Here is an 18,893-nt window from a genome sequence, read left to right as displayed (position 1 = left end):
AAACCTGGTGCTTATTTGGAAAAATTTTGATTTATTCCCTAATAATAGCACATCTCATGTGATTTGAGGTACCATTCATATCTGTAGTCAAAGTTTAATAGTTTTGTTAGGGCTTTTAACTTTGTACCACAGGTATGAGCAATAGAAGATGTTATAATCAGGGACGTGAGCAATAGCCTGCACAAGTATTATTTCTTGAACTTATTTACTGTACAAAAGTCATTTATAGCCAGTACAACCCATCAAACAAGGAAACAACAGCACACCATGCAAAGTCAGCAATCGTGACAAACACGCAAAACAAATCGTGAAAAGTCAAATACGGTGAAAACGTTCAAAATAAGAAGTTGTGAAAACATGCAGTCAACCAAATGTGATGAGGCTGCCTAAACATAAATGATTAATATTACATAGTTAAAATATCATAAAACATTATATCAACAAGAACATAATACTTCAAACCACTCTCATAGTGCTGAATTCAAGAGCTTGTAAAATTAAAAGAAATTCACTGCCTAGTTCCTCTTTTTTTTTATACAGTAAATGAAATACTTCAGTGTATCATAAATTTCCACTCATTCATCTGAAACTAGAACAGTACATGCCTTCAAACCATAATACTGAACGTAAAACTGATAATGTTACATTACATTAGAAAAAGCCGCTCACATTTTAGAAAGGTCGCAAGTTTGAGACCTTGCGCATGGTTTGGATCACCTGCTCGGCGGCGGCCCGACAAACTTCCCCCTTCGTGGCTGGAGCGCTGGTGCTTGGAAGGATGTGGACAGCCCCGTACAGAGGCAGAGGGAGGCCTGGGATCAGGACTTTGAAGGCGAAGTAGAAGAAGCCGTCGGGGCCGGTGTGATTGTAACGGACTTCGTACTGCGGTGTACCGAGTCTGTTCGCCTCGCACATCCTCTGCAGCTGAGACACGGGGTCGCGGTTCACGGGGGGTTGAGCCATCATCTCATCCCTCACCGGGGCGGTCGGACCCCCCACGGCCCGGAAGAAGGGCAGGCGGGTGGGGTGTGCTGGGACATCATGATGAGAGAGCTGAGGATACAGGTGTGGAGGGCTGAGGGAGGGTTTACTGAGGGGTTTCAGACCAGGTGAGGTGAAGCAGTCATCTTGTCCGGTCTCCTTGATACGCTTGGACTTGGAGAAGGACGTCCAACTGACGGTAATGGAAATGCCGTACTGCTTCTTAAAAGCTGGAATGACATAAGAAATACACAGCCTAACGATAAATGTTTATTATTCCATGGTAGTAGGGCTGGGCGATAAAACTAACGATATAATTTTCATCAATAAAATAACAAAAGTTGCAGGATGAAACAGAATTCAGCGTAGAACACAAACGTCTCTGAGTTAAACTAGTTTGAACCAGATAAAACAGCGCTGATATTCTCAACAGCAAAACGTGTGCTATGAACGATCCAGTTAGAAGGCTTTTTGATCTACAAATCACCATCATTTACCATGGATTTACAGTAGTAACACTAACTGCACCATGGTTTTGTGACAGAAATGAGGGATATCGAATTGTATTATATTATTTATGTAGTCATGTATTAAATGCATTGGAGTAATGGAATATCATTTTGTTATTAAGCTACAGCATTTGTGCATTTGTATTTATACTAAAAGTGTTTAGGCTACTGTTTTTCATGCAAATACCACAGAAACCATATAGTTACATTTTACCATAGTATCGGGGTGCTATATGCGTGGTTCTGTGTATGATACTATGGATGACCAATGGTTACATTTTAATAAAACTAGAGTTCTAACTCAAACAGTTAGAATATATAAATTTAATATTATTAATATTACAGGCTGCACTGCTGAAGATATGTGCCATCAAAGTCAGACAACACAAACCTGTTTCATGATTTGAAACAATCACTCATTGCACGAAACTAAGAAATACATTTTTCTATTAAGATATTTCTTTTGTTTAGGAAAAAAGACGAAAAATGTTTTGAATGCTCTGCCTCAGATTTGTGAAACGTTCACCTGTTTGGCAAGTGTTGGTCATGTTCTTAAAACTTTCACTTGGGAGCGAAAATCTGCCTTTAAACTTGAACGAATTAAAGATTTGACATTTATCGTGATAATTATCAACATCGACTGATAAAACATTTTACCGTAACAATTTTTTGGGTCATATCACCCAACCCTATGGTGACGTAATATGTCCAATATTAAAGGTTTTTCAAAGTCTTGATTTTGTTTTTGTGGTGTACTAGAATAGTTTTTCATGCTTCAATGTTCAACAAACACTAGTTTTCACATATTTGATATTGTTGCAACACCTCTCTTCCCAGTCTGTCAGTAATGCTCTTTTTAGTTCCTGTCTCTATGAAGCCACTCCTTCTGAAAAGCGCGATGTGCTCTGATTGGTCGGCTGGACCAACGTGTTATGATTAGTCAATTGCTTTGAGCACGTTTCGGAAATGTCACGCCCCTTAACATAGCCGGGTGTTTCAACACACTTCTAACGCAACTGAACCAGGCCTTGGGCGGGAATTACTTACATGAGGAATATTATGTCATGTACATTCCCGGAAGAAAACTCAAGACTACAATCAAGGCGTTTCAGGCAGTTCAGAAACAGTGCGCACTGATACTTTCTTTTTAAAAAAGCCATTCATTTCATAACCAAAATATTTCCATATCCCAGACAGCATACCTTCTACAAGCATTTTTTTGGCCATGGACGCCGCATAGTGGGAGGAGTAGTTCACTAGAGCCACGATCTCTCTCCCTTTGGGCCCGGCCAACTTCAGCAGGACGTCCTCCACACCCTCAGACATCATTTGGAGCACCATCAGCATCTCCGCCTGATTCACGTTCGCCGGAAGATCCCCCAGACGCAGCTGCCGCTTCTCCGTGCTCCTGCGAACCGTCAGACACACCCCCTCCTGCAGAGGGTACTGATGGAGGGTCATGACGGCGGTGGATGCCGTGAAGGGGTCGCCGTACTTTGCGTAGGCAAAGCCCCGGTTCTGCCCGCTGAAGTTCATCATGAGGCGAAACTCATAAAGAGCACCGACGCTCTGGAAGAGAGGAATCAGACGGTCCTCGTAGACGTCATGTGGGATCTGACTGATGAAAACCTCACACCCCGGGCCGGGAGCAGGACCTCGCCAGCCTGGAGGAGGAGGAGAAAGGAAAGGTCAAAATGAGCAATATTTGATCTTTTCTGCAAAAACAAAAGTGAATGAAATTAGATTTCAGAAGGACTTCATGATTAAAGTTGAAACAAAGTATGAGAGCAGTGTGAAATTGAAGACTTAACCTTGGGTAATTTATGCATCAATCCTGTTAAAATTGTCATAATGACAATTGATCAAAATGAATAATAACCATTAATATTAATAATGATTTGATTAAGTCAATATGTATATGAAATTCCACATTTATAAAAGTATAAATAAATATACAATAAGATAAATAAAATACAATATATAGTCATTACAAATGTGATATTGATTTTATACAACAGTTAAATTAAAGTAGTAGTTAATATTAAGTGACTTACATTTAAGACAATACTGCATGTTTTGGCTCTATTTCGCCAATGAAAATAGCTCCAAACAAAGCAACAGGACTTTTTTGAGTCTCTGAGCAACACACGGCAGTGTTTCATTACTGAATATACAAATCATTTGAATGAATGATTCAATGACTCACTCATTAAGACTCACTCATCGTTCCTCGGCCGTTTGTTTGAACTCAATGACTCGCTCATTAACAGTGACTTGCTGACACCTACTGGCGGTTTTAATTTCACATTTAAAGTCTCTTTTCATTTTTAAAATCTTTTCTAATATCAATTCAGCGTTTTATGTTCAAAACATCAAAACATTATGCATTTGTAGCAATTTTAAAGCATTAAATGTCGACTGAGCTTTATTAAACAGACTGTGTAAATATATCTAAATGCCACTTCAGAATGAAGCAGCTTCTGTTTTTCCTCTAGCATTGCAAAGATTAATTTTGTTGATACTGATTTCATTTGATTGGTAACGGCCCTATTGAGTCTTATTATTCTAATTGAATTTATTGATTAAATGTAAGAATTTGACAAAAAATGATGCATACATTTAATTAGGTAAAAATGCCTACGGTAAAAATCGTTTTAAACTTATTGGAAAAGATGATTTCTGTCACTGCTTTGAACTGACAACCACACAGAATATGAAGAATATTAAAAGCTTTACGAGTCAGCGGTCCACGGCAGTCCTAAACATGCTATCGCACCAAAACAAAAACACGCAGCAAAATATTGTCTAATTATGGTCATCAAGAAAATTCCAGAAAATATCGCGATATAATTTGTCAATATCACACACTCCTACGCAATTCGGCTCTTAGTGAGCGCCCAAATACTGAATTGAGTTCTCTTTAAAGTCTTCTTGCACTTGAACGGACATTTTCACGCCAATACAGCCATTTTGACATAATTTTGTGATTATCCACGTACACAAAAGTCAGTTATGTCTTAAGTGAATGTAAACGGTTGAGGAATAAAACGCATGTGTAACAGTATGTTGGTTCCATGCAGCTCTTAAAGTGACAGCAGCCTAATAATCTTGCTGCCGTCTGTTTCTAATGTTAATCAAACAAAAAACTCACTGCTCTTGACTGAATAAAGCTTGCAACTTAAAGGGTTAGTTCACCCAAAAAATTTAATTATGTCATTAATGACTCACCCTCATGTCGTCCCAAGCCCGTAAGACCTCCGTTCATCTCCGGAACACAGTTTAAGATATTTTAGATTTAGTCCGAGAGCTTTCTGTCCCTCCATTGAAAATGTATGTACGGTATACTGTCCTTGTCCAGAAAGGAAATAAAGACATCATCAAAGTAGTCCATGTGACATCAGTGGGTTAGTTAGAATGTTTTGAAGCATTGAAAATACATTTTGGTCCAAAAATAACAAAAACTACGACTTTATTCAGCATAGTATTGTCTTCCGGTTCTGTTGTGGATCCGCGTTCACGAGTCCGCAGTGACGCTGCTGACGTAAGACGCTGCTGACGTGTCATCTGGTGTGTCCGTGTATTCGGGTTCAAATAAATATGGCTGGGCAAAAAAAATGCAAATCTTCCTCTGTGTGGAAATCCTTAGACATGTTTGCGAAGATTGTTTTGTTTCCAGCGTGCGTCTCCCTCAGACTGTAAACGAAGCTCGGGCGCACCAGACACACGTCAGCAGCGTCACTTAACGCGGATCCACAACAGAACCGGAAGACAATACAATGCTGAATAAAGTCGTAGTTTTTGTTATTTTTGGACCAAAATGTATTTTCAATGCTTCAAAACATTCTAACTAACCCACTGATGTCACATGGACTACTTTGATGATGTCTTTATTTCCTTTCTGGACAAGGACAGTATACCGTACATACATTTTCAATGGAGGGACAGAAAGCTGAATGAATGAATGAGTGTGTGCATCAGGACATTCAAATACAGAGGGTTCTCTTTAGTCTAATCGCGCATAGATGCAAAAAAAGCATTTGCAGTTCATATAATGTAACGATAGTTACAACACAAGGATGATGCTGCGTTAAACTGGACAAACTTAATCCCAAGCGTTAAAATTGACAGCACTTGATAGCAGTATATACAATAAGAATCTCATTATTTGAATGTGTGAACATAGCCCCTCTCTATGAATGAAAAATTTATACCTTATCCGTGTTCTGTGCAGTTTCTTCATATTGCGTTTGTACAGAATAACACAAAATTAGTATAATAACAAAAATTGCAGTACGAAATATCTCCATGCTGAGCCTTTTTTTTGCACTTCCTGATTTCCCTACTTGAGAATCCTTGTCCAATGAATGGACGACCTTAGCACACGTGTGGTTTTGTTTACAAATTTTGGTTCACTTGCAAAAAGAGCAGTGTGAAAGCGAACCGTACCAAAAAAAAAAAAAATAATAATATTTGGTCCGGACCAAAGCAAGTGAACTATCGGACTTTCCTGGTGTGAATACACCCTTAATTTAATTTATACAGTGAAGACTATAGAATGTTATTTTACATTTGATTAATCAACTTCTCTACCTGAACAAAACTACTGTTTGACTGTTATTGCTCATAATTTGATTATTTGTTCTTATTTTATTACTGACAGTTTACTAACAATATTTGAGTAAGTATGATAAATATATAAAGTTATGGGTCAAAAACAATGAAAACAATAATTAGCCAACTATCTTTTAAAGTTAACCCCACCTTGGGAAATAGATATATCATAATGATTTATACATGTTAAAGACATCTAAAGGGATCGAAACATTAAAATTTTAACTCCAAACCTCTCATCAACCATCTCTAAAAGCTTCCAATCAGCATTAATTGAGCAGCACTGAGGACTTTCAGCCTAATTGATCTCCAGGTGTCCATGTTTCAATGAGGTAGAGGCAAAGCACAAAAGAGGCATGGTTCAAACTTTCATCAGATGGCTACAATGTATCATTCCTACTTGACAAGCCATTTTAAACCCAAATGATGAAGACTTATGCTTAAAACCTCTGAAAAGAGAGGCGTGCTTGTGCTCTGCTCAATGTTATAAAGGAAAATGAGAGGCTTCTTTAACTGAGGCCATGTGCTACAGCTCTGTCTTCATCCACATGATGCTTCAATCTCATGCAAGGAGACATAAAAGAGCTTGAAATGCCACAGGTTGTGTTTTTAATTGCAATCGGCTGATCTTAGTTCAACTCAAGAGCACTTACCCGGAGGAGGACCACCATATTTCCTCTGCCCGTTGACCTGCGTTAAAGTGATGGAGCTTTTCTGCACCCATTCTTTTAGTGACTTCAGTCTCTGCGGGTTCAAAATCTGCCAGCAATCAAATTAAAGAGGTGATGTAATGCTAACATGTTATATCGATAAGCTGACGTGCTCTTTAACGTCAAACAGTGATGATGCCACACGAATAAACTCCAAATTCTATTGCGCAAAGTTGAAAGTTTTGGCAAAAGTAGGCTATGTTGTTTATAAATACACACAGTAAATAAACTCGCTTACCTGCTGTTGCTGCGGTCCCTCCATGTCGCTGACTGTCTACGTATGATGAGACACCTGTAAATTGGTTGAAAAGTCAAGCAAAGGTCATTAAAATAAACCTCATGACTCCTCTAGAGACACTATTGGACACACTTGAGGAAAGTGGGCGGATTCTCATATTTCAGTCCTTAAACAGAGATGATACTGAGACTTACAAAAACAAGACGTTATATACAGATTGATAAACGTATAATTGTTCATGTATGCATTTGTTTCAAGATTAACACCTTATGTAACTTTTTAAAACGGGTTTACCGTAATTGGGCAATATTAATCCCAGACGTTCCACTCTTCGCCAGCAGGTGGCAGCCGCGCACGTGATTATTTCAGTGGACGTCATTCCGCACACTTGGACACAGTGTTACTTTTTAAAAACATGTTTTGATTTAATCGTTTGATAGTAATATATGTGCAAATACGACGATTTATATATATTTTAATTATTCCGTGTACAAAACAGCAGGACATATGGAGCTCATCCTGTGTTTTTATTCAAGTAAAAAAAAAAAAAAAAAAAAAAAAAAATGTATTAGGTGTCCTGCTGGGCTGAGTTTGTCACGGGTCATGACCCCTGCACCATAAAACTGTCTACTGAGAAAAACAGTAGTGGTGTGTTTTGTTATAGTTAATTTTTCAAATTGGAATAAAATCCAATAGGCCTACAACTATTTATTTACTCACAAAATAAATAACTTTTTTTCTTTATAACCGGATGAAACTCACCGAATTAAACATACAAGGTGGTGAGTTCATCTTTTATGCCCTAAATTATTGAAATTAGCGTTGTAGACAAATATAGCATGGATGGATGGATGGATGGATGGAGAGATACTTCAGATATCATCCAAATACACTGATTTGCTGCACTAGAAACATTTCTTATTATACTGTTACCTTTTGTTCATATGACAATATACCACACTGCCATTTGAAATGTATCGTTGCATATATATATATATATCTTTTTTAAATATTGCAGGCAACAGTGTGCACTGCACAGAGTTCCATTCCAAACGCATCTTTTCCCACACTTCATTTTAAGTGTGAATAAATAATCTGAAGATATTTTTTTAAAACATGCATTTTTTTTATTATGTGCTATTGAATATGCATGTCTAATTTGGATAAACACCGTCTGAGCGTTCTTTTTTTTCTTTTTTAATGATGGCAAATAACTTAACGAGTTTCAGCTCAGGCCAAGTTACAATAAAATGTAGGTCTGGAGCATAAATGACGTGAAAATGATCAAAGACGGTATTTTATGAACCGGCTTTTGAATTAACGGTACCTTAGCGAATGCGTGATGTGCAGGTACACAGTTTGTCAGTGTAAAGTGATGCTGTGGCAGATGAAAGGCAGAAGCTTGGCTCAGTTCTCAGTGTGGCCTGCAGCTCTGACTTTTTAGCAGGAGAAAATCCCTCCATTGCCTTACAGCCTGTTAATTCTCAGAAAAGAAAAACAGACAGAACAGACAACTGGCATTTCCTTTTCTCACTCCCTTCTGCACCTTGCATCCTTCGCATCTTTCAATTTTCCTGGCGGTGAGATGTGCGATATGTCTTTTTACCGTACTGCAATTAAAGTTTGTTTGTGTGGAAATCAACACATCAACACTTCCTAATGTGGCGAAGGTCATATAGCCGCCTCACATTGTCACACGTACTGCAGTCACCAGGATAATTATATTAAACAGTTCATTTGATTTACAGCCTGTGCATATCATTTTGTGGAAAATGTGACCTGCTAGTTAGGTCACCTGTGGATTGATGATTTTATCCAGCGTCAGGATTGAAGGTGATAAAAAAGAATCATATGCCTGGGGAGTTTTATGACAAGCTTAATTAAGTTGTATTAGGATCTTACTGTTTCTTGTTTATACAGAGCGTTGTGTCTGCCTTTTTCTAATTAATTTATAACCTTTTACATCTAAACACTGAAATCAGGCCTATCTGACTGATGTTATCCGGTTGCTATGCAATGTGTGCTTCATAGCGACAGCAGTTCCATTGCCGTGGGGTCGTCACACACATCTGTGAGCCTGTCCTGAAATGCACACACACACACACACACACTCATACCCCACCCGCCCCGACTCATGAAGAGGCTGATCCTGCCCCTCTGCCTCCTCGAGGCTCACCGAGGGACACACAATCTGTCCAATGTCAAAACTCATATCCTCAGTCCTGTCACTCACCCTGTAAAAACTCACACTAACTTTCAGAGCGTTGCAATGAACTTTAATCTTTTGGCATTTAGCAGGAGTGCTAGTATATATACTTTTATGCCCTAAATGTTTGAAACTAGCTTTGTAGACAAATATATAGCCTGGATGGATGGATTATGGATGGATGGATAGTTGGATGGATGGATGATGGATGATGGATGATGGATGGATGGATGGATGGATGGATGGATGGATGGATGGATGGATGGATGGATGGATGGATGGATGGATGGATGGATGGATGGATGGATGGATGATGGATGATGGATGGATGGATGGATGATGGATGGATGGATGGATGGATGGATGGATGGATGGATGGAAGATGGATGGATGGATGATGGATGGATGATTGATGGATGATGGATGATGGCTGATGGATGGATGGATAGAAGGATGATTGATGGATGATTGATCGATGATTGATGGATGATTGATCGATGGATTGATGGATGGATGGATGATGGATGATGGATGATTGATCGATGGATGGATGGATGATGGATGATGGATGGATGGATTGATGGATGGATGGATGATGGATGGATGGATGGATGATGGATGATGGATGGATGGATGGATTGATGGATGGATGGATGATGGATGATGGATGGATGATGGATGATGGATGGATGGATGGATGATGGATGATGGATGGATGGATGGATGGATGGATGGATAGATGGATGGATGGATGATGGATAGATGGATGATGGATGGTATGATGGATGGATGAATGATGATGATGGATGGATGGATGGATGGATGGATGGATGGATGGATGGATGGATGGATGGATGGATGGATGATGGATGGATGGATAGATGGATGGATGGATGATTGATGGATGATTGATGGATGATTGATCGATGGATGGATGGATGGATGGATGGATGGATGGATGATGGATGGATGGATTGATGGATGATGGATGATGGATGGATGGATGGATGGATGGATGATGGATGGATGGATTGATGGATGATGGATGGATGGATGGATGATGGATGATGGATGGATGGATGATGGATGGATGGATGGATGGATGGATGGATGGATGGATGGATGGATGATGGATGGATTGATGGATGATGGATGATGGATGGATGGATGGATGGATGATGGATGGATGGATGATGGATGATGGATGGATGATGGATGGATGGATGGATGATGAATGATGGATGATGGATGGATGATGGATGGATGATGGATGGATGATGAATGATGGATGGATGATGGATGGATGATGAATGATGGATGGATGATGGATGGATGATGGATGGATGGATGGATGGATGGATGGTGGATGGATGGATGGATGGATGGATGGATGATGGATGATGGATGGATGGATGGATAGAACGATCCTTCAGAAATCATTCTAATATGCTGATTTGCTGCTCAAGAAACATTTCTTATTATTATCGATGTTGAAAACAGTTGTGCTGCTGCTTATTTTTGTGGAAACTGGGATACTTTTACTAGGATTATTGGATGAATACAAAGTTTAAAACTAGCAGATAACACTGTAAAAGTCTTTACTGTCACTTTCGATCAATTTAATGCATCCTTGCTGATTTTTAATTTTTTTTTACTAAAACAATGAAATTGTATTATTAAAATATATATTCATAAATAGTGGAAAATAATAATAAGTAGGTGTGACATCTTCTAAATGGACACACACACACACACACACACACACACACACACACACACACACACACACAGGTTAATTTGAATTGACTCTAGAGGGTTAACAGTTATCAGTTGATAATCTCAAAATGAATATTGGCCAATCAGCCTGGATGATATATTTTGCAAAATGTTACAAAAAATGTCCATATCTCAGCAGATTAATGATTAACTCGTTCATGATTCTTAATTTGTTCTTTTGACTAGCTATTTATTCATTCATTTATTCAGGAGGTAGGCTAATAAAGCAACTTCCATCTTAAGTGCAGGAAGAACTATTATTTCTTAAAAGCCTATCAGCGCCATAATAAATAGTAAACAGAAAGTGTTTTAGAGAGAGGAACAGCTTGCTCATAGCGGAGAGGCTCCCTGATGTGTTAACCTGGGGAAATCGTGACTGACGTTTCGGAGAGTTCCTCCCTCTGGCTGCACTAAAACCTGATTCGAAGAAACTACTGCATATTAAAGATACTTAATACTTAAAGGTAATCATCACTATTATTATTGCTCATACCTGAGGTTAGGAGTTTCAGCAGTTTGTGATTACTGTGAAACTCATTCAGCTACACTCTTAAAAACATCCATGTTACCTTTCCACTGCAAAAAAACAATAATAAAGTTCTTTATAGTGCATTTTGAGATTATTAAAATGATATTAAAATGTTCTTGCACTAAGAAAATAATGGTTCTTTTAAGAACCGGTTCTTTGGGGAACCAAAATAAATGGTTTGTCTATGGCATTACTGCGTAAAAAAAAAAAAAAAACTTTTAGAACTTTTGTTTTTAGTGGAAAAAAAATCTTCAAATTATTAAAATATTCTTTCCACAGGGGGAACATTTTTTTTAAAGAACTTTTCGACAAAAGGTTCTCTGGGTAACCCTATCTATTGCATACCTTTATTTTTAAGATTGTACAGACATGGATGAAACCTCAAATCTATTAGATTTACAGGCGGAAAAAAAGAGGAACCAAAGCCTCTGATTAAGTCTGAAATGACATTTCTAATTTATGAGCTCACCAACTTTATAGCTTTGTGATGCGTGTTTTTTTATTTTTTATTTTATGTGCATTTATGTGTGTTTCAGTTGGACTCGTACCTGCTGAGCACATGAAACGCGTTTTGTGATTTTTTTTGTGTGTGCCACATGCTCTTATTTGCTGGATGATTGCATGTGCAGTGGTGAGTGAATATGTTTGTGTGTGTGTAAGTGAAACATATGAACACTAGCAATCAAGGTGAACAGACGCTGCTAATTCAGGTTGCTGATAAAACGTGTCGATGGTCCTTTGTGGGACTTTCATTACTGTAGCGGAGTCGTGCGTCTGTGTTTTCTGAAGCGTGCTGGTCAATATTAGTACTAGAGTCGATCTCAAAGGGACATGTTTGTTCTTCCTCCACCCCACCCTCCTCCTTTTCTCTGCCATCTCTCTTTCTCTCGCTCTGTTGTGATGGGTCTGATGCTGACAACGAACACAAAGCCTATATCTACAGGAAGTTGAAGTGAACGTCAGCAAGGACAAGGCCCTGATAGCGGACTTAATAACACTTTACGATAAGGTTCCATTTAAAACATTAGGTAACTGCATGAATTAACAAGAACTAACAATGAAAAGCAATTCTAACGCATTTATGATGTTAATTTATACATTTACTGGCTAATACAGGGGTTTCCAAACCTTTTGTGTCAGTCGAAGCCCTTAGACGTAAAATATTTACTTGAAGTAGGCCTACCTAAAAAAAATGTAAGTTAATATTTCAATAATTTAACGACACATTCGCATTGACTTTGTAGTTGGACTTTAAAGTGGACTCAAACCTCTTTTTACATAGTGTCTCAGTCCACATTCACACTAGTGATTTAGAAACACAATCAAATTGAATATTATTATTATTATAATTAATTTGAACTTTAATTACAAAAACGAAGACAAATATATTACCGCAATTCTTAAATGTTTCACTTTCAAATGTTCAAAGCCTCAAGCTTTCAACGTTTCAAATCCTCAAGCTTTTATGTCGGTGGAAATGCTGCTGAAATGCTGTAAACTTCTAATACCTTTCCAGTGCTGAATGTATAAATATGCATAAAAGTTTATTGAACCATCTCTAAGGATTTCAGCCACACTGCTGTGGTCAGATGAAACGCCAGCAGGGGTCAGGGCGAGCTACATTCTTCTAAACCATCCAGATCCTTCATCAGGGGCCCGCAACCACAAATATCAATAACTGCATGCATAAATAACAAACATTTACACACCTCGGCAAACATTCATATTTGATCTGCTTCATAAATCACATGTTTTTTGCCTATTTGCCCCCTAGGTCACAAACAGAAAATACTAATGAAATGTTCTGTACCAGATGTATACTGTAAGAGTCATTTATATGACACAGCAGCCGGATATAAAGTAAATTTATTTTTTAAACCTTCTATCAGACAATTAATGTGTTTAAGCGGTAAAAAATTGCATTATGTCATCTCAAGCTGAATTAATACAAATTAATATGGGTTATTCTGAATAAGTGATGGGATGAAATATTTCTAACTAGAATTTCAGGGTTATGGGGTTTTCTCATTAGCATTAAGATTCAATAATTATCTATGAATAGTACAAAAATAAATTAACAAACTGTTTTTCTGTCTATTTTATGTGACGGGGTGGATATGTTACGCTTGACCTGCCAGGCATGAAAAAAACCCCCCAAAAAATTATGAATCCTAAATGAGAGAAGAACCTGACAACTTTTGAACATGAAGACTCGTTATGTCACTTATTCATTGTGTCATTTATAATGACAGCTCACTATTATTTTGAAATAAATAAGTTTTGTGATTGGGGAGAATAAAAATGTGCAGATATATTATACTGTTTTACTTTTATTGTTTTCATTATCCATTCAAATTTGTCCTTTGCACTCGAATAAAAAAAATCATTATTCATGTCAATGAGAAAATGAATACATGATCATGGAAATGTTGTGTTGTTAATTTTGTGGGTTATTTTTTTTTTCTTTTTTATATATTTAATAGAATAAAAATATTGTGAAAATCATCACACATAGATAGATAGATGGATTGATGGTTGGTGGATGGATGGATGGATGGATGGATGGATGGATGGATGGATGGATGGATGGATGGATGGATGGATGGATGATAAATAGATAGATAGATAGATAGATAGATAGATAGATAGATAGATAGATAGATAGATAGATAGATAGATAGATAGATAGATAGATAGATAGACTTAGCAGACTTCATCAAATGTTGCATTCAGAATGACTCATACAGTCCATGACAAATAAAATTTTGAATTAGTTGTCTCTTGCCAAATGTTTATTTGTTACACGGTTCATGCATGCTTTCATTTTATCTATTGTAGGCCTTTAATGTAGCTACCGCCAGTCATAAAACGTTGATCAAACCTACGGTGGCCCAGTAGTGCACAACACAACGAAATTTAAAAAGCAAACATAAGTTCACAACACAACGAAATGAAGCCACAACACAACGGAAATGAGCCACAACACAACGGAAATAAGCCACAACACAACGGAAAATGTACAACACAACGAAATAAAGCCGCAACACAACGGAAATTAGCCACAACACAACGAAAAATGTACAACACAACGGAAATAAGCCACAACACAACGGAAAATGTACAACACAACGAAATAAAGCCGCAACACAACGGAAATGCTCCTCACCAGAGGGCTCTCGGAGCGCGATAAAGTTAGTTTTCTTTGCCATTGTTATAGAGTTAGCAGTCTTAATATATCAATACCGTGATTAGTTTTAACAGTATGTAACCATTGTAAATCGACATAAAATATACTTCAAAATCACCTACACAAGCGTATTTATACTCAGAGAATGCTTTGACGCGCTACCACAGCGCATGATCCCTAAGGGAACGTCTGGCAATTCCACCAAGTGGTTAAAACGTATGATTTATTATAATAAAATTTGATGAATAAAAATATAAAACATTAGGTGAATTGCAGAATTACAGGAAGGCATTGGCACAATTTCACCAGTAATAAGTCAGTCAGGTCACTAGGAACCTAACACAAGCTTTGGGACATTACAGTAGGCCTAATGTTTCTATAAAAAAAAATTGTGTACTGTGCATGCAGGGAGCTATTGACAAAATTTCACCTGTTTTAAGGTTAATAGGAACTACAACCTTTGAAACCTGATAAAAAAAATTAAAAAAAAACTTTTACAGAAATTTCCTAAAAATATATTTGTTTACTGTAGGCTAAATACATGAAGGGAGGTATTGGACAAACAGTCAGCTGTAGTAAGTCAGTCTACTACCAATACAATCAAGCTTTGGATTTTAAACATGTATGTTTTTGAATGTTAAAAGTAATTTTAATTCATACAAATTATACGTTTAAACAATTTGAAGGAATTGGAGGATGAAGGATGAAGGATGTTCCCTTAGGGTTACGCTGTGGTAGCGCGTCAAAGCATTAGATTGTAAATATGCAGCTATAATGCACGTAGGTGATTTTGAATTAATAAATGTAGTTACAATGTTTAGCTATACTGTTAAAACTAATCGTGGTGTTGATATTTTTTAGACTGCTGAATGAGTGCTGACTCTATAGAACAGTGGCAAGGAAAACTAACTTTATCGCGCTCCGAGAACCCAGTGGTTGGGAGCATTTCCGTTGTGTTGCGGCCTTATTTCGTTGTGTTGTACATTTTCCGTTGTGTTGTGGCTTATTTCCGTTGTGTTGTACATTTTCCGTTGTGTTGTGGCTTAATTTCGTTGTGTTGTGGCTTAATTTCGTTGTGTTGTGAACTTATGTTTGCTTTTTAAATTTCGTTGTGTTGTGCACTACTGGGCCACCATACTACGAGTGTGCAAGAGAGATACAAAAAAATTGTAAGCATTTTTAAACTGCATCAAACACTGCTGACAAATGAGTAGGCCTAGACGTTTAGCAATTAATAATAGGCTATGAATTAATTACATGAACTAAAGCAATAGTGCTAAAACTACTTAAGAAGCATGACTATGATTGTGTGTGTGTGTGTGTGTGTGTGTGTGTGTGTGTGTGTGTGTGTGTGTGTGTGTGTGTGTGTGTGTGTGTGTGTGTGTGTGTGTGTGTGTGTGTGTGTGTTTGTTTGTGTAGCACAGAGGCATCAAGCTGTTCTATCGAGAGGGAGACATTCAAACGGGCTGTAAACTAAACACATCTGCCAACTTCCTCTTTTGGCCTCAGGTTATCAAAGCCCTGCAAAGCCAGTGATGTATAAAAAATCAGTTAGGAGATTTTCTCCACCTTCTCTTCATAACCTTGGAGATGAGAAAATATTTTATTCAGTGGATTTAGTCGTTTTAATGTGCCGTGTATATCCCCGCTGCTCGAGCAAGGGTACGCGTGCGCGGGCTTATGTATGTGTAGTGTTAGTTTGCATGTCAAAAATAGATTGCGCGAGATGAGAATAATGTTTATAATTGCAAAGGCCTTTGTGTTTATCTGTGTGTGCGTGTGTGTGTTTAACATGGAGAACTGGTGTAGTGTGAATTGCAGTAATTGCCTTGTTTGTTTTGTTTTGGCTGGTTCTGTGAGCTGGTAAGCCACTGCTTCACTGCCTCTGATTGTTTGTCATTTGCCATTTCAAGTGGAACTAACAAGCGTACAAACCAAGTGGGATCGAGAAAGTGTGTGTGTGACGTGTGTGTAATACTCTGAAGAAAATATATTGTCTTTTTTCTCTTCTCTCATCAAGCAAAATATTTCTTCCACCTACGGACACTTTAATTTGTTACAGCGTCCACATCTCTGTCATGTATTGTACACAGAGCTGGATGATTATATGCCGAGCATAAGTGTGTGTGCGCGCGCGCTCGCGCGCTGGCCTTCGCTTTAGTGTGACACCTGAGTCACTGGAAGTACATTATCGCTAATGTCCACTTCTGTGAAGTGACCTCATAAATGACCGCTCGGCTACACTGGCAGTGAGATAAGAGTCTGATAGTGGAGTGCCACTGAAAAGGTCACAGCCATCGTAAAGCAATGATGAGCTGAGCGAGGGATGAGTGGAGAGGAGAAACAGAGAACAAGGAATGGAAAATCTTTGTGTTGATCGAGGAAAGAAAACCAGTGTGGAACTGTGGGAGGTAAAACAAAAATGTATACCATGTAACCGCATAGCAATGCCCTGGCAAGTGGCAACCACCCAAAACATTCCAGTTTTGGGGAGCAGAGCAACAGTAACTAAGTAGCGACCCAAGTTAGGCTACTGTGATAGTGTAGCTTTTACAGCAGCGAACTTCATCGAAAGTTTTGCGATTTAGCGAGACCAAACGCTTTATTGCTGTTGTCTGATTAGAAAGATAAACAGACACGCTCACCTAAATGGTCCTCTCTTAGCGTTGGAAGGTCAGATTCTTTCATGTGAATCGATTCATCCTAAGGGATCCGCTCTCTCAAATGTAGAATTGGAAAGTCTGATTCATTCTAATGAATCGGTTCGTTCTAAATGCTCCTCAAGATTCATTCTAATGAATTGGTTTCATAAAAACATCTCATATGTTACGTTGGAAAGTTTGATTCATTCCAGTGAATCGGTTCGTCCTAAATGGTCCTCTCTCTGTCATGTGGAGAGTTCTTGGAAAGTCCGATTTATTCTAATGAATCGGTTCGTCCTAATTGGTCCTCTCTCATTTGTATATGGAAAGTCTGAATCTTTCTGATGAACAGACAGTTCATGTAGGCCTAAATGAAATAACTAATTCGATTCTCTGCAGTGTAGGCCTATATTTTCAACTCAGTTATAAAATAAAAATAAAAAGAGTGTTTTTGTAGTGGGCTATTTAGTATACATTTAGGCCTACTTATAAATTTGATGCTGTAGCCCTAATTGGGATTGTTCATTCAAAACTCCAGGTAGCAATAGCATACATTATAGGCTATCAAGTAGCTTGAGTTTTGCACATCAGGCAAGCACCACTCACATCTTTGAAAACGGTTGATAAAACGGCATCTTACATTTGAAAAGAGGACAGAAAGAGTGGCCAGATTGCCTGAAAATGGGAGAGGACAAAAGAATAAGTGAAGTGTGGCTCTCCAGCCCCTAAAAAGTCCAACCAGATGGAAGCACTCAAAGTGACGACTCTGACATCATCAGGGCAATGGCTCTGTATGGCATTTACTCTGATTAGTTAAATGGTCATGATTGTCTGCCCAGCAAGTCTCAGACACACACACACACAGATGACCACGCAGGCTGTTGCACTGCTGTAATCAGTCGAATGTGTATATCTACATAAGCCTCCTGATTATAGCTCCAGTTGTTGGAGTCAGACCACTTGGACAAATCAAATTCTCATTAAAGTTTCATTCGCAATTCCTGAAATTGGAACAAATGTATAGCCTTGGCATCTCTGTGTTGTCCTGCCAACTAACCTTCAAAATCTAAAGTTCTAACAGTGTTGTGTTCAACTTCATATCCACGGTCTGGACATGCAGTTCATCGCCCATTTGGGATTTTTCAATATGGAGTTTTGTAAACAAACTGAAACAGAACACCCTGTGAACTCTCCCGATGAAGTCTCGCCTGTTCCCATATTTCTGTATTGCTTCACCGTTAAATATTGTTTTGTGAGTGATCTTTAAAACGAAATCCCAATTGACTGGGTTTATTCAAGTCACATATTTTTTAACATAGCCTAATTAAATTAATCCATATACATTATGTTATCACAAACATTTTTATAAAATATCCTCTTACACTCCAACTGTATAGTTTCCCCCCTGAAACAGAACAAAAAAAAAGGGTTTACACAGCCCTAGGAGAAGCTTTTTAAATTTTCGCAAATATGCTAATATAATAAACTTTCTTAATCTCAAAGG

At 38.1% G+C, this 18,893-nt stretch overlaps 1 protein-coding gene and 1 long non-coding RNA gene across 2 annotated transcripts in view; one reads left to right on the top strand and one right to left on the bottom strand.

Moving 5' to 3' along the window:
• Positions 1–18,893, top strand: part of LOC130084773 (uncharacterized) — a 143,165-nt gene that overhangs the window by 90,028 nt on the left and 34,244 nt on the right. The gene's annotated exons all lie outside the window — the stretch shown is intronic.
• Positions 16–7,111, bottom strand: dnd1 (DND microRNA-mediated repression inhibitor 1). The gene is made up of 4 exons (XM_056250228.1): positions 7,050–7,111; positions 6,755–6,860; positions 2,693–3,154; positions 16–1,211 (listed from the first exon to the last, which is right to left on the bottom strand). The coding sequence occupies exons 1-4, from the start codon at positions 7,071–7,073 to the stop codon at positions 673–675; spliced, it is 1,131 nt and encodes a 376-aa protein (XP_056106203.1). The 5' UTR covers positions 7,074–7,111; the 3' UTR covers positions 16–672.

This window comes from Rhinichthys klamathensis, unplaced genomic scaffold (assembly GCF_029890125.1).
Source record: "Rhinichthys klamathensis goyatoka isolate OS25496 unplaced genomic scaffold, OSU_Roscu_1.1 h1tg000068l_1, whole genome shotgun sequence".
NCBI classification, from domain to species: Eukaryota; Metazoa; Chordata; class Actinopteri; order Cypriniformes; family Leuciscidae; genus Rhinichthys; species Rhinichthys klamathensis.
This window is presented reverse-complemented; position numbering and strand designations above follow the sequence as displayed.